We start from the raw sequence: 27,074 nt of genomic DNA, 5'->3' as shown, positions 1-27,074 counted from the left end.
GGTCCAATGATCTGTTCAGAAGAGAACAGTTTCTAACAACAGGGGGCTCGTGTCATATTATTAGTTTGCAATATATGTTTTTTTTTTTTTAATAATTGTGAAGTGCTCTATGCTTCCCATTTTATAAGCATGTCTAACCTTCACACAATCACAAAAAAAAAAAAAAATAAATAAATAAATAAATAAAAAAACACATCAGGGTTTCACACAATGTTCGCTCGAAGAGCAACTAATGTATTGATGGCCTTATTGTTACCAGCTTCCTTTGTCTTGAGAATGGTGTTCATAGTAGTGCCAAAACATCTCAATTATCTGTATTCGGGCTTCACTGATTTGAAAAGGTTCAATAAATTTAATAAATTATTCAAAAATTATGAGTTAGTGTTACATTTATTTATTTAGTAATATTATATAGTATAGATTAAAATATTTTGAATCAAAGGAAGTGGAAAATGAAAATCAGTCAAATATAATTTTTTTTAAAATATATTGCTTGATTTTCATTTATACAAATTAAAACTTGTATAAATAAAGCAGCATATGAAGCATTAGGGGCCAAATATGTAACACAGAATAAAAAATAAATACCATGGGTACACAGTTTTTGTTGTTTTATGGTGCAACGGCAGCTAAAGGCCATTAAACAATGGTAGAAAATAACAGGATTTTTTATAAAAGTCAGATATGGGCATTATACGAAATTCAGTGATCAATGAATTATAACCATTTTTTTATTTTTTATTTTTTTTAGGAGCATTAGCAACTAAGGCCATATTGCTCCGGGAATATGCGGTGGTCATTCCCTGACCTTTCCGCATCCTCCTTATTTGGTGGTGATGGGCTCGAACCCCGGTCTAATCAAGAAGCGTGTGGTACGCACTGCTGTTCCTTCCCACCTGGCTACGGAGGCGCCAAATTATGACCATACCCATTAGTAATGGCCTATTCCACATACCTTGCAGTATAAATAGCCGAACCGCTCATAAACTAGAGTGGCACCTTAATTGAGTGGCAGCCTTAGTTGCTAATGCTCCAATAAAACCTAAACCATCATACACTACAGCAGTGATTTGCATCTGGTTGGGCAAGTCAAAGTGATAACATAACAGTTATTAGCATTAGTAGAGGAATATAATGAAAAAAGCAAGCTTATACAGCATCGGGGAAAAAAATAAATTCCAATTCACACAACCATTTCTTCCTTGAATTTATTTAAGGAATCAACTTCCACAATGACAGAAGTTTGTTCCATCAATCAACTACCCGCTGGCTAAAGCCAAATTTCTGAACATCTAATCTACAACTGTCCTTCCTCAATTTGAATTTATGCCCCCTCAGGTTTGTAATCTGAGCAAGAGGAAGAATCCCAACAACATTAAGCCTGCTCGATCCATTCAAGGCCTTATACACCTCAATCGGATCACCTTGCAGGGGCCTAGTCTCCAGACAAGCAAAATTTAAGCCTTTCTTGGTAAGAGCACTCCTTCATTCCTCTCACCAATCTTGTTGTCCTTCTATGTACTCGTTCTAGCAACGTTACATCCTTCCTAAAATGAGGCCACCAGACCTGTATGCAGTACTCAAGGCCATTATTGGACCTAGTAAAGACATCAGGGTTTCAAAGGGGCATGATTGCAGAAGCTCGTGTGTTAGGTGCTTTCATATAGGAAACAGCAAGTCTAGTTGGTTGATCACGGCACAATCATTTATAGTTCTGTCAGTGGGAGGTGGTTTGACCCATTTGACACCATTTATTGTACACCTTAACCACAATGAATGGTGTCAAATGGGTCAAAACCACCTCCCGCTGACAGAACTGTAAATGATTATGCAAGGTAATGGCCATGGTGAGCAAAGGGTGCAGCATATTTTATAGGTTCAATAGCAGGTCACTGTGCGACAGCTGACATTACAATACAATATGGGGAATGCAAGAACAATATCCCAAATGACAATGCACTGCACACTCAGACGTTTGGGATTCCACAGCAGACAACTGAAGTGACACCCTCTCCCCACCAGTATATGTGTAAATCTTCTCAATGCTGACACCACAGCATTCGTCAACAGCAAATGCTGGTTGGACACTGGAAACAAGTGTGATGGTCAAGATGGACAAGTCTAAATACCTGGTGCAGCATGCCAATGAACACCTTTGTGTGTGTGTGTGTGTGTGTGTGTGTGTGCGCGCGCGCGCGCGCGCGAGCGTGCGTGCGTGCTTGCCTGTTGTGTGGTGCAAACAGCACAAGTCCACAGACCCATCATGTATGGTGCTCAGCACTGATATTAGATTTATTGTCTAAAATTCATTTCAAAATCTGTTATTATCTACCTGTATATCTCCTATTGTTTGCTCTTAATTTGTGACTGACAGTCACTGTCATTCAAATTTAAGATCTATAAACTTGAAAATAAGTTTTTATTTTATTTTTTTTTATTATTATTTTTTTTCAAATTTAAAATATGGTTTACAGTATGATGCTCAATTTTCCCCTTGGCCACTGTCTGGTAGCCATGGGAAAGTTTCCTAAGGACAGCAATGCAATAATTAACTGCTAAACCTGCAATCAAAAAATTAATGCACAATGAAATACCAACAATTTTCATTATCATATTATATGTTCAAGCTTAATAAATAATAATAATAATAAAACAATCCAACTGTCCATTATTCAAGTTTAGAAAACATACAATTTGAATGACAATAGGTGCCAGTCAGAAATGGGAACACTGTCGAGCAATTTCTGAGGTACTAGATTTATTTTTTATCATTTATGTAAAATTTGAAAAATGTATCTGATTTTTGAATACTGGATTTATGAGGTTTATTTTATATATTTTAATGATAAAATATGTATGCTATATGTCAAAGAGTGCAAAAACTCAGAAATTTATACAAAAAAAAACAAAAAAAACCCATCAGTGTCAGAATAGGTATAAAAGCAATGGTATTCAAGCTAGAAGTATGCCAATCAATGAAATACAGTAGATGAGTTGAGGAACTGAGCACAGTGACTCCAAGAGTCATCATAAGATACCATATCAACATTCAATCTATTCATGCCATTGCAGTAAAACAGCGATACCCAAGATCAACAGTGATTAATGCAAGTAATGTAAATGTCATGGTGCTACTACAGCTGAGAAACATTTAGGCAGACTGCATAAATTGACAGAAATAGATTGGAAGGCACTCTCAGAAGAGTGGTAAGCAGATTCTGTCAATCCTCATCAAATGATATTACAATACCAGCTCCTGTGGCCTCACTTACCAGAGAGGTCAAAGGAGTTGATATTAGTACAAGGAAAATATATAGGGAACAACAGCATGTGCATGCACGCACAGCACTGACTTGCCTGGCACAAATCTATTATAAATAGTCTCCGAAATGTCGGAAGCTATGTTATGGAGCAGTGAATCACAATAGATGGTTTTCCAATCAGATGGCTGAGTTTAGGTGTGGCAAGTGCTTGTAGAACATTATTTATCAGAGTGTGTTATCTCAACTGTGAAGTTTGGTGAAGGTGCAGCCACTATCTGGTTTGTTTCTTGTAGTTTGGCTCGAAACACTGGTCACTGTTCCTGGAATAATGAATGACGTGACAGCTGATATTCTGAACAACTCCACCCTTCCAACACTCTGGCTCCATTACAGGGAGGGGGGCCCTTTTGTTTCAGCATGATAATGTAGCACATTAAACTGCACAACCAGTAGTTACTTGGTTTGAAGACATAAGTAGGCAAAAGCTTCACTGGCTTGCCAGAGCCTCAATGTTATTGTTTGTTTGTTTGGGAATTTTTTAGATGCATCAGCATCTATGGCCATAGTGCGCCAGCCTCAATCTTAACCCCATTGAACGTTTCCAATAGCCATAATCAGCAGTTGAACTGATCACTGCATTGAAGAAAGACTGCACCAAAATATTACCTCCCTGTTATCAATTCGTCTGGTCTAAAAGCAAAGTGTAATTAAGGCAAAAAGTGAGTTGACACATTTTTAAATATTGTACAAATATATAAAGCTTTTGGAAACATGTAAGTGTACCCAGTTACTTTTGGCAATAGAGTGCATAATTATATAACTATTTATGAGGATTTTTTTTTTTGCACATCACTTCATGTTCCTTTCAAGAGAAAGTATGACTATACCTATACAGCAGTACCACTTTTAACGATACACAAAATCACTTAGTTGATGTAGTCAATCATGAATATCACTAAAACAGAAAACTACTTGATTATATATGACTTTCACTTCTCTTTTTGTTTCATAAATTTAACTACCGCATGTTTTTCTTTTTCCATATCGATGATTAAATAAGATTACAACAAACCTATACATTTTAGAGAAATACTGGAACAGAAGGCGGGTGAGTTAGTTTTTTTTTTTTAAAGTTTTTGGGGGAGGGGGAAATTCCATTTGTTTTGATTAAGAGAGTAATTGTACATTGGAAAATCTTATTTACAGAATACATGTCATCGAATTGTCATTTATATGGTTCATACAATACAATACAATATAAAATAATATAATATATGCAGAGTTTTGAGAAATTTAGTAGAATTTTTTATCTAAAGGTTGAGAAACTGAATTAAACATGCTGAAAAATAAGTATTATAATATGGTTTGTTATTTGGTTTTTAGGAGCATTAGCAACTAAGGCCATATTGCTCCGGGATATGCGGTGGTCATTCCCTGACCTTTCCGCATTTTCCGTATTTGGTGGTGACGGGCTCAAACCCCGGTCTAATCAAGGAGCGTGTGCTATGCACTGCTGCTCCTTCCCACCTGGCTATGGAGGCACCTAAGTATTATAATATATTAAAACTTTTTCTCCATTTGGATTCTGAATGATTTGATAAACAAAAATTCAACTCTTGCTCTGAGTTGAATTTAATTTAATCTGAGCAAATTTAATTTTTCATTAAATATTAGTTTCCATGTACTTACTTCATTGTTTCAATATTTGGATTATCATCTCCAGCAAAGAAGGGATTACTTCTATCTGTACGCACAACATCTTTTTCCACAGTGCACTGAATCGATTTTGTGAATATCTCTTTTTCTTCAGCTGTCATGTGATCACTGAAATTTCAAAATTACGATCTCATAGTTTAAATAAACTTATAATGGCTTAACTTACAATATTTTAATTATAGTCATAACAATAACCATTAAAAAAAATTACATTTTAACTGTTTTAGAGTTAACTCAGAAAGCATCCTGACATTTTGTACTTTACATTCTTCTCATTTAAAGGAGCCTTATTATAAACTGCATTCTCAAAAAAAGTATAGAATCAGCAGTAAAAGTATAGAGGCAAATGAAAACTATGCTCACATGTGAGCATAGTTTTCATTCGATGGTACTACTGATTCAGATTGCAACAGCTAGGACCAAACAATTTCAGGTTGTTGTTTTGAGGTTTTTTGGCACAAGGACCTCCTGGGCCATATTGTGCCTGTTTATGGTTTGAAGGCAAAAACTGTATGACTAAATCTTCCATATTACAATTATTCAGAGATAATATTAAAAATTTATTGATTTTTAGATACTGAAACAGTATCTTCAAAATTTGAATCATTGCCAAGAATCAGTCATAAAATTAACAACTCCTGCAAGTTCGCTGAGGAGGGTTCTCTCTCTCCAATAAGCAAATACAAATGAGTTGATTGGGAATGACTGATGCAGAGTCTCACTAAAATCACTTCTCACCTGCTTCTCTTGAAACTAGATGTCCACAGCTGCAGTTCTCTCTCTCTCTCTCTCTCTCTTTTTTTTTTCATCTGCAAGAGTTTCACTGATTTGCCAAAGTTGAGACCAGTGATTCCTACATGCTGTTTTAATAATAGATTTGTCAGTATACAGCACTTTTGGCTGACAAGAAGATCCAGTGATGGGATGTTTAGTAGCACAATCTGCACATTCATTACCTGTGATGCCAACATGACCAGGGATCCAACAGAAGGTGACCATCTGGTTTGATAGTGATATCATCTAGACTGAATCTGTTACAGGATGGGATGAGAGGGATTAAAAGTGGACAGAATGACAGTGACCACATTTAAGGAGTCTGTATATATATCAGAGCTTGCTTGAAATGGTGATTGTTTATGTTATGTAGGGCTAGTTCTGTTGCATACAATTCTGCAGTACAGATACTGCTTTCAGTACGAAGAGAGACAGCAATGTGGAAGAAACTGCTGAAGCCACTCACAGCTGCATCTGTTTTGGAGCCATCAGTATAGATATGTTTTTCTGAGTTTTCCAAGGTATGTGCTTCATGTAGTTGCTAAAAGTTGATGTTTGCTCGGGAACAATTTCTCCATCATAGAAAGAAATTGTAACACAGAGGTGAGAATGAAGTCTAGGGAGGTCCAAGAGTGGCAGTGCCTTGAAAGATAAGTTGGAAGTTAATGTCCCAACTCTGCATAAGGTTTATTAGATTTATTGTGGTATAGCATGGCATAATGAGGGGTAAACAGGTACTCCAGACTGGGGCGAGATGGAATACTACTAATTTTGGCTGCATAGTAGGATTTTCTCCTTAGATACAGAAGAGGTTTATTTGCTTCAGTATACAGGCTGTGGATTGGAAATGTTCTAAAGGCTCCCACAGCTATGCTATGCTGAATAGTATTCAGACATAAAAGAGAACTTTCCCTTGCTGAGTTATAGCCTGGTGATCCACAGTCCAAGCAGAACTGAATTAAAGGTTCTACAGAGATGTAGGAGGGCACTTCTATCAGCACCCCAGGACATAGCAGAGATAGCTCTTAGGGTGTCAATTTTTTAGACAAGCCGTCTGGAGATAACATATACTGAGTAGCAAAATTAAGTTTATTATCTAAATATAAGTCCAATAAGTGAAAGTTGTTGATAAGAGGAATCAGATTATAATTTAAATATATTTCTGGAGCCAGATGTAGTCTGCACTTTTTACAAAAATGAATTGTAGTGGATTTCTTTTCTGCTAGAGAATAGCTATTCTGCAGCACCCATGATTCTATTTTGGCTATGGAAATCTGAAGTTGCCTTTCAATGGTATTCACAATTTGTGACTGACAACAGATAACAGTATTATTAGGAAACAGTATTATTCAATTGTATTTAGAATGTGTCACATCGTGTTTGTAATTCTTATTGAAAATAAAGTTGCACTGAGGATGGAACCCTATAATACACCCTCCTCTTGTTCAAATGATCTGGATAAGTTGTTTAGATAACTAACCTGAAATGTTCTGTGGCTTAGAAAATTTTGTATAAATTGGGGTAATGGCTCTCTCAAACCAAAAGAATGAAGATCATGAAGAACATGATATCGCCAGGTGGTATCGAAGCCTTTCTCACTATCAATATTAACCACAACCAGGTGTTGTCTTTTTATGAAAGCAATGCAGATGTTTGCTTTGATGTAGACTGATTCTTCTGAAACCCTTACTGATTATTGTTTAACAAGTTTTTGTTTCCAGAAGCCATGTTAGCCACCTGTTAACCATTTATCCCAAGGCTCTACCTAAACAACAAGTCAGTGAAATTGGTCTGTAATTACTTGGAAAGGCATGATCCATTCCTGGCTTTGGGAAGGTTAGGCCAATTGAATGACACCAGAAGTTTGGGTAAATATTTTCTAAAAATATTCAATAGAAATTTAACAATGAGCTTTGGCTTTGTTGTTTAGTTCTTTGAACATTATGTAGTAGACTCCATCTGGACCACCAGCTGCAGCACTACTGGATGTTTTATTGGGAGATTGACTCTAATAGTTATGCTGATGTGAAGGCTAGTTATGCTGATGTGAAGGCTTATAAGTTTATCAAGTGGAAATCTGCTGTACACCAATGGAAACAGTGAAAGGAGTGAAGGTGGAGTTGGGTTTCTTGTCCATAAAGATTTTAAAAACAACATTTTGGAATTCAAAAGTACATCACCAAGGGTGTCAAGACTAATACTCAAGATTTCTAAGAGGTACAAGCTAAAGATTATAATGATTTATGCACCAACATCGAGCCATGATGATGAAGAGGTTGATGAAATGTACACCGAAATTGAGAGTCTTCTAGATGAGCAGAAAACCCACTACACTATTATTATGGGGGACTTCAATGCTAAGGTTGGAAAAAGGCAAAACAGTGCAGAAAGAGGAACTATAGGAAATTTTGGAATTGGTGAAAGAAATAAAAGAGGTGAAAGACTTGTGGAATTTGCAGAATCTCAAGGACTGTCAGTAATGAACACTTTTTTCAAGAAAAGGGTGAACAGAAAGTGGACATGGAAGAGTCCAAATGGATTAACAACTAATGAAATCGACTTCATCCTCACTAACAGAAGATATATTGTGAATGATGTTACCGTCCTGAATAAGGTAAATGTTGGAAGTGATCACAGAATGGTAAGATGTACACTTGATATAGATGTAGGAAAGGAAAGGAAAAAACTGACTCGAATAAATAATACAAAGGTCTTTGAGATAACAGAGGAGGAGAAAAAGCAGTATGTACTGGAACTTAAAAACAAGTTTGAGCTTCTGCAGACTGCTCGGGACCAAGATATCGACGAGGAATATTACAACTTTCTGAAAGTGATAAAGCCCAAGAAACCTATAGGGAAACAGAAATCCAAAGAAGAAAAAATTAGTCAAGAAACACTTGTCATGATGAACCGAAGACGACAAATGAAGAGCAAGAAAAACACTGACAGGGAGAAAATTGAGTATACTGAGTTATGCAAAGCCATTAGAAAGAGACTCAGAGAGGACATAAGAAGATTTAACACAAGAAAAGTAGAACAAGCATTAAGGGAAAACAAAGGATTTAAATCAGCAGCCATGAGCAGTAATACAGAAAGACAAATGATACTGAAATTGAAGAATAGCGATGGTGTACTTATAAACAGCAGAGAAGGCATAATTCAAATAGCAGAAGACTACTATAGAGAATTATACAAGGAGCGAGGGAATGATACCAGCAGTGGGGAAGATGGATTGCAAAGTAGCAACACATACGACATACCCGATATTCTTCCTGATGAGGTAGAACATGCATTGAAGAAAATGAAGAATCGGAAAGCCCCGGGGGAAGATGAAGTTACTGTAGAGTTGTTAAAATTGGGAGGAAGAGACATAACACAAAAACTGGCAAGGCTCTTCACAAAGTGCATTAGAAAAGGTGTGACGCCTAAGCAGTGGAATAATGCAATCATAGTTTTGCTGCATAAGAAAGGAGATAAATCAGAAATTGGAAATTATAGACCAATTAGCTTGTTATCCCACATCTACAAGTTGTTCACAAGGGTCATTACTAACAGATTAGAAAGAATACTTGATGAGAATCAACCGAAAGAGCAAGCTGGCTTTAGGACAGGATTCTCAACTATGGATCACCTTCATGTAATATCACAGCTAATGGAGAAAGCAAATGAATATAAAACACCATTATGCCTGGCTTTTGTAGATTATGAAAAGGCATTTGACTCCATACAGCATAAGGCAATGTTTCGGGCACTGGAAAGACAAGGCATAGATACCCCATATATTATGATTTTGAAGAAAATATATGAGAGTGCTACCTCCTTTATTAGACTAGACAAAGACAGTAGCAAATTTAAAATTGAGAAAGGAGTTCGACAAGGAGACACAATATCTCCGAAGCTGTTTACTGCTGCCCTTGAGGAAGCTTTCAAAAGATTAGACTGGTCACAGAAAGGAGTCAATGTGAACGGAGAGTACCTAAACCATTTACGATTTGCAGATGACATTGTGGTTATAAGCCACGATCCCAAAGAATTAGAGGAAAATCTTAATCAGTTATGCACAGTTAGTAAGGATTTTGGACTAAAGATGAATATGGCTAAAACAAAAGTAATGATGAACAAGTATGCCACGGAAAGGGAAATAATGATTGAAGGAGCAGTAATTGAAAAGGTGGAGTCATATACTTATCTGGGACAAGTTATTAGCTGTAATAATGATAAATGGCTGGAAGTCAAGAGAAGAATAAATTTTGGATGGATAGCATTCAGGAAATATAGTCACATACTGAAGAGCAATATCCCAGTTTGTCTGAAACATAAAATAATGAATCAATGTATACTCCCCACCATGACTTATGGAAGTGAAACTTGGGCACTCACCAAAAGAATGGAAGAGAAGCTGAGAACTACACAGCGAAGAATGGAACGAATTATATTGGGAATCAGACTGTTAGATAAGAAGAGAAACACATGGATTAGGCAGCAAACTCAAGTAAAGGACATTCTTATCAAAACTAAAGAACTAAAATGGTCTTGGGCAGGACACATAGCTCGAAGACATGATGACAGATGGACTAAGAAAATAACAGAATGGTATCCAAGAGGAGCTAGAAGAAAACCTGGAAGACAAAGTCGGAGATGGATAGATGAAATTCATGAGTTTTTGGGTAGTAAATGGATGGCCAGTGCTCAAAACAGAAGGAACTGGAAAGTTGCTGGAGAGGCCTTCATCCTGCAGTGGATTGAAAATGGCTGATGATGATGATGAAGGCTAGTTGTACAGGCATGATACCATAGTAGAAAAGTTGATTTTATGCTGTCCTGCAGATGCCTTAATTTGTTGAAAGAATGGGTTGGAAGAAAGGTGAAGTGGACTGGATCAGGATCTTAAGTCAGTTTTCTCCTCCTAGTTAGATAACCTCGGATCCTTGATGCTTCCTGCAATATAATAAGACACAGCTTTGCAAGACAAGGAGCACTGTTTTATGACTAAATTCAAACTGAAAACTGTAGTAATATGAATATCTTTCCCAATTAGTTTGGTTTAGCAGTTTTCATTGTACCCAGATATAGTGATTCTAAAAATCTATAAAACTGAAAACAAAATCATGTCATAAGAAAAATGATAAATATGATACCGAAATGAAATAGGAAGTCAGACATTAACAACTGATATCTGTCTACATTTAAAAAATGAAAAGCTTCATGATTTTATACATAAAACAGATATGAAAACTAAATTATAAAATAGTAATCTGCAATTCTTTTGTAATCAGTAAAAAGATATAAAACTTACCGTTTCCTTCTAATTGACTGATATTCAATATATTTATCATTTCTAACTTGTTCCCGTTCATCAAAAGTGGATGAGAAGCTGTAATAGTGGAGTAAATACGACCAAACTTCTCTTCTTATCTTGGGATCCAAACCTCCAAAAAATATTCCCTAAAGAAAAATTGACTCATGACAATCCAACTTAAAACATTCAAGATTTGCAATCAGTGTCTTTGTGGTTAATTTTATTATTATTATAATAATAAATAAAAGTTTTTTCGTCTTGTCATAATTTCTTAGAATTACTTGCTTTTAAAAATGCATATTCATTTTTAAAAGCAAAATCTGAAATCAGCTATTTTTTTAAAATTTTGCTTACAGAGAGAACAGACTGTTCTAAGCAAATTTCATCCATTACAGCAGTGCTTTCCAAAATGTACAGTGTGTCCACAAATCCTCTTCGCAAAATTAAACCATTATTGCATGAATAGAATAAATGATACAAACCTGAAACTAATCCCAATTGATTGAGGATATCTTCAAGTTTTTATTCACTAACTGGAAAAATGAGAACACTGTAGCAGATGGCAGCCTAATTGCAGAACTGTAATGATGATAGCATGTACTAGAAAAATTCCATCCTCTTGGTTTCATAGTCAATTGTCAGCTTCTGTACAAGGTGTAACTTATATAGTTTCATCCTCAGATAACAATGTAACACACTATAAAATGTTGATCTTGACATGTTAAGCTCACATGGTATGTCATGTGGATTTCTCAGGTTTTCACATAATGAACCAGCTCCACTGTGCCCGTGCTGACTTTTATTCAGCCACCGTTAGCCAGGGGCTGCTTTTTAAATTGTGTTCAAAATTTATGCATAACAGCAGTGGCAGCTTCATTGAATCAAAGTATGCACTGTGCCTTCTCAGGGTCTTGAAAATTACACCATAATTACATTTTACAATTATGCTGCCATCTACTGCAGTGAGCAAATTTTCCACTTAGTGAATAAAAACTTGAAGATATTCTGTATCACCTGGTGGTGGTTTCAGGATTGTACCATGTACCCGATTCACTCAATATCTCAAAGAATGCAAAGTATTAGACGTATAGTACAAGCCTCAGATTTCTGCTTCACTAGCAAAAAATAAATAAATAAATATACAAATAAATAAAAACTGCCTATGCTTCCCTCTAGAGGATTTCAAAGGGTACATAGCAGAAATGAAATTACTAAAAATTGTTAAATTGTTCCATAGATCTGTCTGCTTTCAGATGAATACTGATAAAAAGAAAACTGAATAAATTCATTTCTTATGATTTACAGTTGATCAGAAAATGAGTCATGGTACATATTATTGTTGATGTTGGTTTGATTTATTGGTGCAAGGGCTACTAAGGCCATAATGCACCACATATTATTGCTTGACTCGCTATCTAGCAAAAGATCAAAGGTATGTATACAAGTTTAAATTTTATTACTACTTTACATTTAATTTTTTTTTTTCTAAACAAACAACCAATTACTTAAATTGATCATTTGTTTAGATAGTTAGATAGCTTTCCAAATTTCTATGCACAATGCTTCTTAAAGCACTTAAGATTTATGTATATCATCAAAAAGAGTGCTATATTTATGTTGTGCCCAACTTTGAAGGAGGTTTGAATCTTATTTTGGTTGTTATATTAGATTAAGTTTATTACAAGAAACAAGTGTCTTTAATTGATTTAATTATGCTGACCTCCAAATCTGAAAACAGTCTCAGGAATTCAGACTTCTGTATGCTTGGGACAACCTTTGGTTACAAGAACAGCTGGTAATAAACATCAAAGGCTAAAAATACTTTTATACACATTTGAGGGGGGGAAGGAAACAGTTGCATGTAAATAACTTTTCATCTCACTTAAAGCTGTTCACTGTGGACACATTTTAGTCTACTATTTGGACATGTATGCACTTTTTTTTAAAATATGTGACACTTTCTTCTTTTAGTAGGGGCCAGAGTTGTGTAAAGTATATCCAATATGTCAAGGGGAACAAAAGAAATGAGCTGTATAGTAAAATTACCATATTTCCCACCATATAAAGCACACATAATTAAACAAAGATTATTTAGGAAAAGAAAGGAAAAAAAAAAAAAAACATTTTCAAGGAACTAACTGATTTATTTTATTGCACATGTCACATTACTTCTAAGCCTTTTTAAACAAAAGCATTTTATTACACATATGACTATTTTTATAATACCATACATATTAAAGTTAACCCAAATTATTTTAATCATCTCAAAATTCATATACAAAAATATTATTCTAATTCATTTTTTTAAATAACAATAAAAAATGGGGCAATAGAAGAAAAAGAAAGCAAGTTTCTATTCATCTTCAAAAGAAATCCATCACTGCTGCCATTCTCATCATGATAATCATCACACTCCTCATCCTCGTGGTCACTGCTGCTGTCTGATAGCGAAGTGTCATTCGAATCACACAAAATATCATCTGTGCCATCCAAGGCTTTACTGATGCCACACTTAAACAACTTCACAACTGTCTCAGTCTTTACTGCATTCCAAGAAATATTTTTACCCATTGGCACACCTAAGAAATTGTTGGTCTATTCATATAACAACCAGTAGGTGTTGTGTTGTGGTGCCTTCATTCATTTAGTCCATTCTTCTTTCATGAAAGCTTTAAAAGGCTTGTGATTAGAAATATCTATCACTGTAGTTGGACAACAAGTCCACTAGGAATTACAGCAAGTTGTGCTTTTAACTTTTCACCCTCTTCTTTCGAGCCTGTTTTATGTGAATGAAATTGGTTTCATACCAGTAGGGCTGGTTTCTTGAGAAGGCTATCACAATGGTGCGAACACACTTTTTCCAGTCACAGTTTGACTCCATCTTCATCCATCCATCCCTTAGAATGAACCTGGACAAAATTACCTGGAATCTTTTCCTTTGACAGAGATTTTCTCTAGAATATGAGGAGAGATAAAAGTTTAATTCTATTATCACACCAAAAAAAAAAAAAAAAAAAAAAAATCACTACAGCATGTTTTTTCGTGGCCTGATGTCTTCACAATTACTGATTTTGTACCTTTACCACCCGCACTTCTATTTGAAGAAGTTAAAGGTACTTCATCCATTTTACTAATTTGGCCAAGCTCATAGTTTGTGTGCTTCCTAGCATTAATTATAAATCTGTGAAATGCCAGGATTTGGTTTTCATATTTTTCTGGTATTTTCTGGGCTATCCTTGTTTGTGTCCTCATAGCTACGCTGTTTCACTTCATAAATTTATAACAGCAGTTCTTAAACTGTGGGTTGTCAAACCAGAGGGGTTGTGAAAAAGGTCACAACAAATATTGATAAACATGAGTAAATTAAATATTTTTTATAGAACTACTGAAATTATTAAACATTACAACCTATCATTCTATATTTGTTTACTTTATTGCAGAAATAAATGTAATCAAGCACGATTACACAAACATAATTAATTAAAATAAACTAATTGCTTCTATTGACTGAAAAGAGCAGTGAGAAAAATCTGTACTGTAATATGAATAATTTATTTAAAACTGCTCAAAAAATGACACTAGACTCTGGTGTTAGGTTTTTCATACTCTAGTCACTAGAGTATAAAAAACCTAACTTAACCAGTACTGCCAGGGGTCGCTAATAATTTTGTCTTATGAAAAGAGGCTACGGATACAAAAAGCTTAAGAACCTGTGATCTATCACACCAACTTGTTGTGCCACCAAAATCATCAAGTCCCTTTGCTGCTGCCCTGACTTTTGCCTCAAAAATGATTGAAATGATTGTTTTTGTTGACACAGATATACCACAGTTCCTATGCTCTATTATTCGGCTCTATCTCAAGTTTCACCATTTTAGGTCGACGTTGGTTGATGAAGGTTATGCTTGTTTCTGAGTTTATCCTCTTGTTTCTGCCATTCCCAGATCATATTCTCTGTTAGTGGTGGCCCAAAATGTTTTTCTACAGCTCTATAGCTAATGACTTGTAATTTTTGCCAATTATGTAAGCAATTACGCAAGCAGATAAGTCCTCTGTAGCCGAGTGGTCAGGAGCGGGAGTGCAATAGCACATGCTCTTTGAGTAGACTGGGGTTCAAGCCCCTGACTGCTAAATACGGTTGATCTGCCAATCCACACTGGACCAGCTTGGCAGATTATGGTCCATTTTCCTCAACATAAATTGTTGACGAGACATCCATCCTGCAGTGGATTGATAATTGCTGCATTTTACCTTTTTTTTTTTTTTTTTTTTTTTTTTTACCTATGTAAGCAAGCCTTTTCTTTGATGATGATGCATAATAGGATATTGATAATCTGAAATTTACACTTAAAGTTAAATAAGTCTGTTTTTTTTTAATGTAAATCTCAAACACAAAATGTATTAGAACCTATAGTACTTAGTACCATGCTTGGGTTGGAGGTTGAGAAGACAGAAGAAGATATTTGTTGACCTTAGACTTGAACTTCTGTAGACTGTAATTTTCAGGAAATATGTATGAAGGAAGGTTGTTCCAGAAAATGGCAGAATAAACAAGGAAGATGAAAAGGAAGATGAAATTGTTCCCACATCTGGGGGCACCACCCCAGATGTGGGAACAATATTCTATGGCAGGGCGGATTTGCAATTTATACAGAGTGAGCAGCTGTTTGGAAGAAAAGTAACACTGAAAGCGAAAGAGAAAACCAAGTTTTTTAGATGCAGAGGAAACAATATTTGTAATGTGCTTGTGCCAAGGGAGATAAGAAGTCAGGGTAATCTCCAAAAGAGATATATCATTTTGTCTAGAAATTGGAGTGTCACTAAAAATAAGCAGAGGAGGAGAAGAATCCTTTTGTGAGATATAAGACAAGACTGAGGTTTAGAAGTGTTGAAATCAACTAAGTTGTCTGCCCCACTGGAGAATTACCTGAAGATTGGCATTTAAGGAACTGGTAGCAGATTTTCGAGAAGTTGAAGCTGATTGAACAGGGCAAGGTTTCTCAAAATGGAAAGTGGAATGCAATGTGCTATCATCGGCAAAACTATGGATAGGATTTCCAGTCAATGGAAGAAGGTCATTAATATACAAGAGAAAAAAGAGTGGGGGAAAGAACTGAACCTTGGGGGACACTGGCATTAGTGGAGAAGTTAGTAGACAGAGAGCCATCTACCATCACCCTAGTGAGCAATCAGAGAGAAAACTGGATAACCAATTACAAAAAACATTTGGCAAACCATAGGATGGAAGCTTGTTTAGAAGACCTTCATGCTAAACACAATCGAAAGCCTTTGAGATGTCAAGAGAAACTGCTTGTGTTTCACCGAACCTTTCCATTGAATTAGTCCATAAATGGGTAACATAAGCCAGAACATCACCAGTGGATCGACACTGACGGAATCCATACTGGCGATCGTTGATCAGACGTAAGGTTTCTAGGTAGTTTAAGAGTTGGCAGTTAATTGATTTCTCCATTACTTTAGAAAGAGTAGAAGTAATTGCAATGGGACGATAATTGGATGGGAGGGATTTGTCACCCTTTTTAGGAACTGGCTGGATATGAGCAAATTTCCAAGCAGAAGGAAAAACACCTTCGGAATAAGAAAGTGAAAACAGTTGGCAAAGAATAGTAGTAAGTTCAGGAGCACAGGTTTTGAGAACAAAAGGAGAAATACCATCAGGATCTGGAGCTTTCTTAGCATCAAGATTCTTCAAAATCCTTCTGACATCCTTTTGACGGAAGACCACAGGGAGCATTGAATGGAGCGTGCTAGGAATGGTGGGAGGTGTTTTACCAAGATCATTAATACATGAGTTGGAAGAAAAATGGGATGCTAGCAGGTCAGCTTTATCCTTGCTGAAGTGACTACAGAACCATCTGGTTTGGACAGAGGAGGGAGCAGAGATGGGCAAAAGTTGCGGCCAATAGCTTTGGCAAGAGACCAGAATGCTCGGCTACCATTAGGGCAAGAAGTAAGTTTTCTACTCTTAGCCTGTTCAAACTCTAGTTTGGACTGATTAATAACTGCTTTACAATTGGTGTGAGCTTTGGTGTAGGAAGAAAATGAAACTGAAGAATTAGAAACAAGCCAATTACGATATGCAACATTCTTCTCTTGAACAGCCTTACCACATTTATTGGAAAACCAAGGTTTAGATAAAGGATGAGATTTTAAAGTGGAGTGTGGGATAAAGGATTCCATTCCTGCAAGAATAATTTCGCTGACAAGATCTGAGCAAACGTTGACATCAGAAGTTTTGAAACAATAATCCGACCAAGGAAAAGAAGAAAAGAAATCTTGCAGGTCCTCCCATTTTGCATTTTGTAATGCCAAACAACACGAGGTTGGGAATAGCCATAAGATAAAGGCTCCATTGGAGAAAAGACAATCACCAAGTTGTGATCTGAAGTGCCTAAAGGACCTCACTTCGACCGTGTACTTAGAAGGGTTGTTTGTGAGAAAAAGATCAAGTGTGTTGGCTGTATGATTAGGATGGTCCGGTATTCTTGTAGGTAAATGAACAATCTATGCAAGGTCATTAGTAATTGCAAAAACCTCAGCATCTCGACCAACTGGATCGGTGTGACTAGAAAACAGAAGCCAGCTGGAGTTGTGAACATTAAAATCACCAAGGAAAATTACCTCACTGTTAGAAAAGTTGGACTGGAGAAAGTCAAGTTGGAAAAAAAGGAAGTCAAAGAGCTCCAAGTGATTAGTGGAGTTGGGAGAACGGTAGAGACAACAAAAGAATTTGACACAGTGAGGTAGAGAGATTTTAAGCCAGACAAGATTGAAAAGAGGAGATTCCAAATTGCCAAGTCTCTGACAGGGAATATCGGAACAGACATATGCACAAGTACCACCTTCGAGGCGAAAGGAATCATGCAGCGAATAATTTTGGCATCTGAGATGAGCAGTAGTTGAATCAACAGATAACTGAGATTCTGTCAGAAAAAGTACATGGGATTTGGCAGACTGCAAGTGGAAATGGACATCGTTAAGATTAGAATTGAGACCACGTATATTTGTGAAATGAATTAGGAAGTGCTTGGGAGGTTTAGATCTTTTCGCAGATAAGCTTGCTCTATTAGTTTGACAATTCATGGTGTATTCAATAGTAAGAAAAAGTGGGTGGGATATGCTGTATGAAGGAATGAAATTTTTGAATGTGGCATACACATGGTAAGAATATACCCAGATCCTTGACATAACATGGCCTCAACAATGCTCCCCGCATACACACTACTCCAGTCACTATCTGGCAGGTAGCAAGATTATACACTAGCTGATCCGGAAGCCTCCTAGAGAGTTACCAATAGTTTCGGTCCGGTGTACTAACTAGCGACCGGCCTGCAAACACCGTTTTAGAGCTTTACCCTTGAAATGTAAGGAATATTGGATCTCGCCACAATGTTCATCATAACCTCAAACGTCATCAATCACACTGCATGATGGAAGAGATAGGGAAGGGTTGACTGGAACTTAGCTCTAGAGACTAAACATGGGTTCCACCACTTCAGGCCTCCAAATAAGCAAAGTGGTGGTATTGCACCGGTCGATGAGAGTCATCTACCACCTAGTACTGCCTGGTAACATAGAGGGGCTGCATTCCTCCATGTGGTGTGAGCGCCACACCTCGACCCCTGCTTATGTTGGTTCACACCTGGGTGGTCACCCACCATGTACTTGTGCATGGAGGTTATTCCCAGGATTACTAACAGTCCCACCATCGTGAAGGTGCAAGCAGAGGATTTGGCTGTAACAGACTCTCCGGACTTTGCCAAAATTGGGTCCACTTGACTTGAGTGTCACCTGAATATCAGTTCCATCAGCATTTCAGACTCCCAAATAGCAAGTGCAGCTTGTCTGGCATATCTGAGAGAATGTCTGTGACGACCTCAAGGACCACAGTGGCCATAGCCACTGTGTGCATGCACAGTGGCTATGGCTACACAATAAAAATATTCACTTCAGTGAATATTTTTAAAATTTTTCCAAAAAATCAGCAACATTCCAAAAAATCAGCAACACCACCATATCCGATGAAGACGTATTAGCTTCTTTTGATGTCATCCCTATACACTAATGTGCATATTCCTTTCACCCTACAAGCATTATGCATACTTCTAACAGCTGATGACACTTTAACAAAACGTACCTCTCTTTCAGTTGACCACAATCCTTGAACTTACCACTCTTTTACTAGATGCTAGATTTTAGATTTAATAATAAAATTTATCGACAAACATTCGGTTTACCAATGGGTTTAGGCATTTCTGCCCCCCTTTCTGAAATTTATCTCGCCACTATTGAAAACCAAATTTTATAACCTTTCCCTTCTGAAATTAAATTATACATACGCTATGCCGATGATATCCTAATAATAGACAACAGAACAACCATAGACAATGTTTTTTTAAAATTCAATACAATACATGACAGGCTAAACCTTACCCTCGAAATCACAACGGACAATCAGATTAATTTTCTTAATCTCACTATTTATACAACAGACACAAATTTAAATACCAAGATTTTCAGAAAAAACACGCACACCGGTAAATATCTACATTTCACTTCACATCATCCCCTTAAGTACCAAAAAAGCCGTCCTACACAACCAAATCTACAACGCTATCAAATTCAACTCTTCACAAAACGATCTAAACAATGAACTTCAATACCTTACTGATAAATTCATAGCCAGGAGCTACCCCCCCCTCAACTCATCCAACACACAATATCCACCATTAAAAACAGTATTAATAAGCCCAACAGACACAGTAACAAGACAAATACTTGCATAGTTCTCCCTTACCATAGTGAACTCGCAGCACAATTCCGACATACATTCAAAGATACCGACATCTCCCTCACCTTCTCTACTTACAATAAACTAGGTTCCCTATTTAATTCTTATAAAGATATACACACAAATATCCCATCAATGATCTTAATAACATAATATATCTCATAAAATGCCAACCAAACTGCGACACCTGTTACATCGGCAGCACTACCACCAAATTCGGTTCCTCCACAACTTCCAATACCTGCGCATACTACCACTTCAACAGTTTCAGGACAAGTCACTCCTGCACTGAGTTAACAATCCATGCTCAAACCCACAACCACATCCCCCTTGTTGACTCTGCCATCACTATAATTAAACTTAGATCGAGCTACAGAATTTTTCAATATGAAGCCCTCACCATCGAATGGCACCGACACCATTCCGATCTCAACATTATTAACGCTAAACTTTCCTTCAACCTCTCACCGGCTTGGAACCTTTCGCGGCTAAAGTTCCCACGTGTCAAAAAGAGCATCACAAGAGTATAGATAAACTTTAAATACAACACGCGCTCACTTCTCTTCCATTTGCCAACTGATGACGGTTTATTCAACGAAAGTCCCTTGCAACGACTACTGGCACCACCGGTCTTCTCTTTTTTTCATTTTTTCTTTTGCATCCTTCAACCTTTTTATGACAACCAAGGATTGGAGATCTGCACTTCTACTTCCTTGCGCTAATTTTAAAATCTGTTTAAAATATTTTTACCCCATTCTCTGCCTTAGTTCTTTTTAATGCTTCTTCCAATCTAAATTTAGCCCCCACCTACCAATAAATTTATTGCAGATTTATACAAGGTGAGTACCATTTTTTAAGCATTTGCTATCCTTTTTTTAGTCAGATTTATCACGGTATTATAAGATTACTATAATTTCACTATTGACTAACTATATGATAATTACACACCATCTATCACTTAAAGCCTTAGAGCTTTAAACTCACACAGATTCAAACCATCCACATCTGTCATATCGTGGAAACATATCACCCAGGACATTTTATATTATGGCACATAGTTCACAATGTAATAATCCCTCAACTTTAATTCATTTCATCGTGAATTTTAATAAAATTGAAATACAACACATTTCACAGATAATTTGTAAGTTAAAAAAAGAAATTGATATTAATATCATTCTTGTTCTTTATTTAACCTTGTTTTTAATTAGCAATTTGGTTATGTATTGTGCAGGTTCTCATAATATGCTCAAATTGTTGCACATTTTCAAAGCCTTCTGTAGCAAAACAAGAAATAGATAAAGGGGGATATTTTTGTGTGGTTTTGTTGCAAAGAATGTAAGGAGATTTATCACAAAATTAGCATCCTGACGGTGAATATGAGAGCTTGAAGAACAGGGTTGTGTACTCAAGGAAATCAAAATGAGGTACCTATCAAACTTAATGCTAGAGCCCTTGGTTGCAGCTGAGACAACATAGTAGCATTCCTAAAAGCAGAATCTGCTAGTTCCCACAGAAAGTAACCAATGCCAGCGATTATAGTGTCAGGGAAATAGATTGTCCAAAAAGTATTGGCAGTATAGGTCCCTTCTGCCAAGGGCAAAAGTTAATAATATTGTAGGCAGCTATCATCCCTTAAGGGCACAAAATGTAATGCTGTACATTTTGGTACTAACGACAAGAATAGATCTGAGAATTTAATTAAAAGTTATAGGACATTGAGATCTGGGGTGAGCCTCAGCTACCAGACACGTTGCAGGTGGCAGATAGCAAATGACCCATAGTATGTGGGCTAGCTGCAAATAATCAATAAGCAGTCCCGGACAGAGGTGGCAGAGACAACAGAGTGTGTGGGGATGAATTGTGGCAGGTTCATTCCAATTTAAATGCCACAAGAATTCAATGACATCTCTGTGTCAAGGCAAGGAAACACCACCTTATAAGCATTACCAAATTGCTACCTTGCAGGATGAGCTGTTGGATCAGCAAAGACTAGGGGAAGGTAACTTCGATATCAAATCCCTGGTCACTCAGGTTGAGAGTTGAGGTGTCGGGCCAGCACTTGGAAAGGAAAAACACTTTACTGCTAAAAATACAATTATTGCAAAGAAGACGGATGGACTAAAAGGAAAATGACTTAAGTGCAGAAAAAGGACTATTCATATTGTGTGCATGGAATGTTTGCAGAAGCTCAACACACGACACAAGAGATAGTTACAGAGGCAAAAGAGATGCATCTCGATATTCTTGTCATGACTGAAACAAAGAAAAAGGGAAAGGCGAATGAACAGACTGGAGATTATGATTATTACTGGAGTGGGGGGTTGAAAAATCAGAAAGGGCTAAAGCAGGTGTTGGTATTCTAATGAGTAAGAGACTATAAGAATTCGTTAAGAGATGATCAAATTAATGAAAGATGCACTAAAGTCATTTTCAACATTTTCGGGAGGCAACTAGAGGGAGTAATACTCTTGATTTGATTATCAGCAGTGATTCTTCATGCATTAAGAATCTGCAGATAAATGAACCACTAGGTGGCAGTGATCACAGTGTGCTGAAGTGGGATTTACTCAAAGAGGTAACTACCATTAGGGGTAAAGGGAAGGGTTATTGCTTCTGTAAAGGCAACTACGATGGACTGAGACAGTATTTAAATTCTATACAGTGGGACCAACTGATGATGTTACCAACAGCAAATTCAAAATGGGAAGCATTCAAAGAACTTATCTTGGAAGCTACTAGGCTTTACATACCAACTAAGAAATATTGTTCAAGGTTTAGGCCAAAATGGATGTCAGATGAACTAATGAGGCATATGGCAGAGAAGAAAAATGCATGGGATACATACAAATTAACACATGACACAGAAGTCTATGATAAATACAAGTTGATATGCAACCAAGTTACCAAGGAGGTTAGGCAGGCGAAGGCAGATTACGAGAAATCCTTGGCAAGGGATGCAAAGAAAAACAGCAAAGAGTTCTTTAGTTATGTAAACTCTAGAAGGAAGGGGATGAATCAGATTGGTCCACTTGATATTGATGGGTCAAGTGTTGATGATCCTGCTCAGGTAGCTAACAAACTAAATGAATATTTTGCATCGACATTCACACATGAGGAGTTGTTCAGTGAGGGGAATGCCAGAGGTGTATTCAACTCTAGCAGTAAGCTACAGAATCTTGAAATAACTGGGAGTAAAGTGGAGGAGAAACTGTTGAAGATAAACACAAGAAAGGCACCCGGGGTGGATGGGATCTATCCAGTTATATTAAAGGAGGCAGCAAAGGAAGTAAGCAAACCCTTAGCCATAATTATGAGAGCTTCCTTGGACTCAGGGGAGGTACCCATAGACTGGAAATGTGCAAATGTGACCCCAATTCACAAAGGAGGATCAAAGGCTGACACAAGTAATTATAGACCTGTGAGCTTAACTTCTGTTCCAGGAAAATTAATGGAGGCACTGGTTAAAGAAGCACTGCAGGATCATTTAGACAAGACTTCAGTTATAGCTCAGACACAGCATGGTTTTGTTAAGGGGAAGTCTTGCCTGACCAACTTGATTGGATACTATGATGCAGTCACAAAAGAACTGGATGCAGGGAATAACTTTGATATTATATACTTGGATCTTAGAAAGGCTTTTGATACTGTTGCACATGGAAGACTGCTACACAAATTGGAGCAGTGTGACATTGGAGGCAAATTGCTGCTATGGATAAAGGGGTGGTTGAGGGGGAGAAGACAGAGAGTGGTAATCAATGGACACTGCTCATCGTGGACTGATGTTATTAGTGGAGTCCCTCAGGGCTCAGTGTTGGGTCCATTATTGTTTTCTGTATTTATAAATGATATTGATGATGGTATATCGGGCTTAATGTCCAAGTTTGCAAACGATACAAAGGTTGGCAGGGTTGTCAAGGACACTACTGACACTATGCTGCTGCAACAAAATCTGGAAAGGTTGAGCAGATGGGCTGAGAGGTGGCAAATGAAGTTTAACATTGACAAATGTAAAGTACTACACATGGGAAACAGCAACCCCAGAGCAACGTATCAATTCTGTGATACTACACTGACAGTGGTAGAGAATGAAAGGGACTTGGGGGTGGTTGTGCAGGCAGATATGAAGTTCTCTGAGCAGTGCAGACGGGCTGCAAGAGTAGCTCATGGAGTATTGTCAATGATATACAGGAATTTTTCCAGCAGGGATAAGGAGGTGATTATTCCATTGTATAAGGCGATGGTCAGGCCACACCTAGAGTACTGTATACAGGTCTGGAGGCCTCATTTCAAGAAGGATGTAGAAGAGCTGCTGGAACGAGTACAGAGAAGGGCAACAAGATTAGTGAATGGAACAAAGGGGTGCTCTTACGAAGAAAGGCTTAAGTTTTGCAAATTACAGTGTCTGGAGACTAGGCACCAGCGAGGTGATCTGATAGAGGTGTATAAAGCCTTGAATGGTTTAAGCATGCTCAATGCTCATGGGATTCTTCCTCTAGCTCAGAAAAATCACCTGAGAGGGCATAAATTCAAATTGAGGAAAGACAGATGTAGGATAGAAGTGCGGAAATTTGCCTTTAGCCAGCGGGTGGTTGGTTGGTGGAACAGACTTCCATCCCTTGTGGTGGAGGTTGATAGCCTAAATAAGTTTAAGGCTCAGCTGGACAGGTATTTTGAACGAACAGAGGGGTGAAGTGGAAGTGGTTTTTTTTTTTTTTTTTTTTTGACTGATGCTGCATAAGCTTGCTTTCTTGCATCAAATGCCTCTACTAATGCTAATGCTAATGCTAAACATACACGGCCAGGAAATGGCTATGTTGGGTGTTTATGCATCTGTAGATGATGTGCCTGATGCTGAAAAGGATAAGTTCTACCATATGATTTATGAACAAATGGATTTGGTATGAAGAATCAATAAATAGTTTTGACAGGAGATCTAAATGGATGGGTTGGATCAAAAAGGAATGACGATGTTGGTTGGTTGGTTGGTTGGTTTTTGATGGTGCAAAAACGAGGTTATATTGCACCATAACAGGAATGAAGATGTAGACAGATGCTTTAGAGAAGAGACTGTGAGACAATGGTGAGAGACTTAATCGATTTCTATAAACAGCAGCACCACCTGAAAAATTCGTAATACCTTTTTTCAACACAAAAACATCCATAGGTATACATGGGAGCAACTATCCCTCCAGCAGAAATCAATCATATACTTTATAATTACTCGTCAGAAGTTGGTATGGACAACAAAAGACTGCAGAGTAATGAGAGGTGCCAACTGTGGGTCGGATCATTACCTGGTGATTGTGGATATATTATTCAAATATCAGAAAATTTTGCTTATAAACTGGAAGTACTATCTCATGACAGTATTAAAGATCTTACCAGAGAAGATCTCCAGAATCATCTATCTCACATTGGAGAAATAGATGTGAATATCTTATAAAATAGCATTAAAACCGTCATAACACAAGGCTGCTAATGAAGCACTAAGCCTATAACAAATGGTTAATGAATAAAAATCAGGAAAATAGAGAAGAATACAAAAGGTGCAATAGAGAAGTTAAAAGGAAAATTGCTAAAAAAATCCAAGAATGCTGCATGAGAGAAAAGATTCCAAAAAACTCACAGGGTCATTAGGTCTTCCAAAGCCTGGTGAAGCTTGAGAGCACTGAAAACAAATGAATCTCGATCGAGTAAGAACATTTTAGATATGACAACATGGGAAAATCATTATAATAACCTCCTAAACAAAAGACAATCTCAATATCAGAGCGTAGGTGGTAGATGACTTTCATCAACCGGTGAAATACCACCACTTTGCTTATTGGATGCTTGAAGTGGTGAAATCCATGTTTAGTCTCTAGAGCAAAGTTTCCGGCATCCCCCTTCTCCCAACTTCTCCTTCAACCCATGCATAGTACTAAGTACTATAGGTTTCAATACCTTTTGTGTTTGGGGTTTTCATAAAAAAATAATAATAATTACCCCTCCAACAGTAGATAAAAGGGAGAGAGAAATAACAAAACATCAAGTTCTTGAATGTGAAAAATTAATGAAGAACAAAAAATCTTCAGGCCCTGGGAGCATAGTGATGGAACTAATTAAATATGGACCACCATGTCTTTTCGATCTGATAGCACAGCTGATAACAGATGTATACAGATACGCAAAACTCCAAATGAATGGAAGGTAAGTTATATTCCATTCATATATAAAAAAGGAAATAAGCTGGATCCAGAGAACTATAGAGGTGGTTGTGTTAACTGCACTATGTCCAGACTGTACTCTAAAGGGATTCAGTTAAAATTACAAGAGGACATAAAAGATAAGATAAGTGAAGAACAAAGTGGATTTAGGTCAGATTGCTCTTGTGTGGACAATGTTTGTTCTACAATAGCTAGTGGAAAAAAGAAAAGCAAAGAATAAAGATACCTTCTTTGCCTTCCTCAATTTAGGCTTATTATGGCTTATGACTCCGTTGCATGAAAGGAATTATGGAAAGTCCTTCAAAATATGTCAGTTGATTCAGAGCCTGTGGAACTGATTTGGGAATTTTACAATTACAACATGGCATATTGGGCAAGTTGGGAATACGTTATCTAACTCAATCTATACAACAAAGGGGCTGAGACAAGGATGTAGCCCATCACCTTTATTGTTTAATGTGAAAGTGTTTGCAATTCTGCCAAGACACGATAGGAGGGAGTATATGATGAGAGCCTTGTTGATCAATTTGGCCCTGGAGAAATTGTGCAAGGCTCAAGGGGTAGAATTTTTTTCAGCCTGGTCTGTGCTTGTTGACAGAAGAGACTGCTTCTACAGGAATGGGGAACACTTAAATAGAAAGGGTGCAAGAATATTTGCTGATGCTATCGAGGCGGTGTTAGGCGGGTCAGAAAACTGCTAGCTTGGGGGGGATACATAGACTAAAAGGTTAACCGTTAAGTCACTTTAGATAACCTTTTAGTCACTGTTAACCTTTTAGCCTTTAGAGTTTACATAAGTAAAGAGTTCTTTACTTATGTAAACTCTAGAAGGTAAGGGATGAATCAGATTGGACCATTTAACACAGGTGGGTTTGACTACTGATGATCATGCTCAGGTAGCTGATAAACTGAATGAGTATTTTGCATCTACATTCACACATAAGTTATTCAATGAGGGGAATGCCAGATGTTTATCAAACTCTAACAGGGAGCCAAGTGAT

At 37.1% G+C, this 27,074-nt stretch overlaps 1 protein-coding gene across 1 annotated transcript in view; it reads right to left on the bottom strand.

Annotated features, from left to right (window-relative positions):
- TBC1D16 (TBC1 domain family member 16) overlaps window positions 1-27,074 on the bottom strand; it is a 272,554-nt gene that overhangs the window by 57,948 nt on the left and 187,532 nt on the right. The window contains exons 9-10 of the mRNA XM_090382977.1: window positions 11,050-11,198; window positions 4,953-5,087 (exon numbers count right to left, since the gene is read on the bottom strand). Of these exons, the coding sequence (XP_090239103.1) occupies window positions 4,953-5,087; window positions 11,050-11,198 (284 nt within the window). The remainder of the gene's footprint in view (window positions 1-4,952; window positions 5,088-11,049; window positions 11,199-27,074) is intronic.

Source organism: Mastigoproctus giganteus, chromosome 10 (genome assembly GCF_048544385.1).
Source record: "Mastigoproctus giganteus isolate SK-2022 chromosome 10, ASM4854438v1, whole genome shotgun sequence".
Taxonomy (NCBI): domain Eukaryota; kingdom Metazoa; phylum Arthropoda; class Arachnida; order Uropygi; family Thelyphonidae; genus Mastigoproctus; species Mastigoproctus giganteus.
The sequence above is the reverse complement of the archived record's forward strand: the minus strand, read 5'-3'. Positions and strand labels throughout refer to the sequence as shown.